The 2,379-nt window shown below is 47.1% G+C and overlaps 1 protein-coding gene across 1 annotated transcript in view; it reads right to left on the reverse strand.

The window, feature by feature from the left end:
• The window catches only part of SNX9 (sorting nexin 9), a 105,724-nt gene that overhangs the window by 46,819 nt on the left and 56,526 nt on the right, over window positions 1-2,379 (reverse strand). The window contains exon 13 of the mRNA XM_019526743.1: window positions 1,986-2,089. Coding sequence (XP_019382288.1) covers window positions 1,986-2,089 — 104 coding nt within the window. The remainder of the gene's footprint in view (window positions 1-1,985; window positions 2,090-2,379) is intronic.

A 2,379-nucleotide genomic window follows, 5' to 3' on the forward strand; every position in this document is an offset into this window, starting at 1 on the left:
CACACATCAGCTTGACACTGCCGACGCAGTGCAGCTCCTCCCCTCCCCCCTCATTTTACCGTGTCCCTTCCTCACTCCACGCCTCCCCTCCTCATTCGCAAGGGGTGCAGATGCCGGCTCGGAGGGATGCTGGAGCTGGTCCTGAGCGAGGTGCTGCTGTGGCTGCTGCTGCGGCTGTCAAGGCGGGAAGCCAGCACCGCTCCCACCTCCCTGCATCCCCCCGTGCCCACAGCCATCACGCTGGGGGTGGTGAGTTGCAGGCCCCACGAGGGGAGGGACCCTTGCCGCTTGGGCTCAGGCTGCCCTGGGGGAGAGGTAGCAGGGGGGTGTCCCCACACATCCGGCACCCCCCTGTAGAGTTCCCACATGTCTCCCTGACTGCTGAGTCCAGGTACACGGGTGTGGAAGCATCCTTGAGGCCACCCAGGTGGCAGGGAAGACATGGCGGGGTCAGGCAGCACCCCTTGACCCCTGCGCCCCCAGGCTGCAGCTGTGCAAGTGCCTGCTCCTGCCAGCCCACTGGGCAATGAGAAGTTCATGATCCAGCCCCACATTCAAAAAGGTTGGGCACCCCTGATCTAGGATCAGTCTTTCTTCATTTGTAGAAAATCTGTGTTGGCCCTGCCCTTTAGGATGACTCACAGCTTGAATTAAGCCCAATTTTTCTATCATAACATACTTTTTTAAATGATTTCTGCCCAGGATTATTTGTCATCTTTGACAAGATCAAAAAAAACAAACCAACTTTGGAATAATTCTGTATTGGCATATTGAAGAATATAATATTTTATTTAAAATATAATGTTGGCAGGTTTTATCTCCACTACTCTGTCAATGCCCAACAACTCCAATTCAAGGTTGCTGCAAGAGGCAGTTTTCAGGATCTGCATTCAGCCTTATCTTGTGTATTCAGATCTCTATGCACCATCCTCTTGGGTACAGACAGATGTATAGCTCCCAGCTGTAACTGAGAATGCTTTGCAAGAAGTGTTCCGACTTATACCAATCCCCTGGACCAAACAGAAGTTCACTGTTGGTTCCAGGGGGGGAGAGAAATCTAGCTGCTGGCTGCTAGCCAGCAGTCGTTTTTTCCTAGCAACACCCCTTCCTCCCTGTGAGGCTGCAAAGTTTTCAGAATGGGAAGAGGGAAAGGGAGTAGAGGGAGCTCATTCTAGGCATTCCCTTGCCCATGCTGGAGGGGGATGGGTGAACTGGAGCCCCCTTACCTTGGGAGTATGGGTGCTTCCATTCACCCACCCCACCCTTTGGCTGAAAAACTCCCACACCAAACTCCCTCAGCTTCCTTTCCTACCTCTGAAAACAGCGACAGGCTAGCAGGCATCATAGACAGAAGATGCTCTGTTTTGAAGCGTCTTTGTCTCATCGTTTCATAGTTTGTAGGGTCGGAAGGGACCTGAGCAGATCATCAAGTCCGACCCCCTGCCATGGCAGGAAAGAGTACTGGAGTCAAATGACCACAGCAAGGTGTTCGTCTAACCTCCTCTTAAAAACCCCCAGGGTAGGAGCCTGCACCACTTCTCTTGGAAGTTGGTTCCAGATCCTAGCTGCCCTGACCGTGAAGTAGCGCCTCCTGATATCTCATGCAATAAGGGTTCAGATTTTCACCCAATTGGCCATTTTTTAAGCCGTCTGAAGCTGTGCGCTTGTGTTTGGTCATGGCTATAGACCACTTTGTGGCCAGATTGAGCAATAGTTGTCACTTCTGTCTGCACCCTTTGTGTCAAATTTTAATACATTTTGAAAGGCCTCCACTTAATCATTTTCAGCTATTTCAACCTAAAATAGTTTTCTTGTTACAAAACTCATTCAGGTGAAATGACAAGTTTTTCTCTGATGCCAGCAACATGCAATAGGTACTTTTTTTTTTTTAATAGATCTCAGTAGCTTTTCATTAAATAAAGATAATTTGTCAGTGTCACTGCTGACATGCAATATCAATTTGAGAAAAGGTAACACCACCTTACATTTCTATCATGTCCAAGTCAGGAGCTTCTGGTTCCATAGTAGAGAATACCATAAGTCCTACAATCTCATCTTTTTCTGCTTTCCTCTTTCCAGTTTTCCATTCCTTGGGAAAAGAAAAAAAGCATGCATGACAAGGCATTTTGTGTAACCTTGTATCCCTAGCGAAGCTTGATTGCATTCTACACTTAGAATACGTATACTTGCAATGGCCCATATCCTAAAAACCTCTGAATGAAATCACCCCACTAATGTAAATCTGTGACTTTAATGAGGACAGGACTTTACAAGATGGTAAATAAATGATCTTCATTTTCTAGAAGATGGTACTAACCTGAAAATAAAAAAAACTTTGTGTAATATAAACAAATAGATTCAAAACAGAAATTAGTTTTC

Source organism: Gavialis gangeticus, unplaced genomic scaffold, assembly GCF_001723915.1.
Source record: "Gavialis gangeticus isolate Ggan-Ray unplaced genomic scaffold, GavGan_comp1, whole genome shotgun sequence".
Taxonomy (NCBI): Eukaryota; Metazoa; Chordata; order Crocodylia; family Gavialidae; genus Gavialis; species Gavialis gangeticus.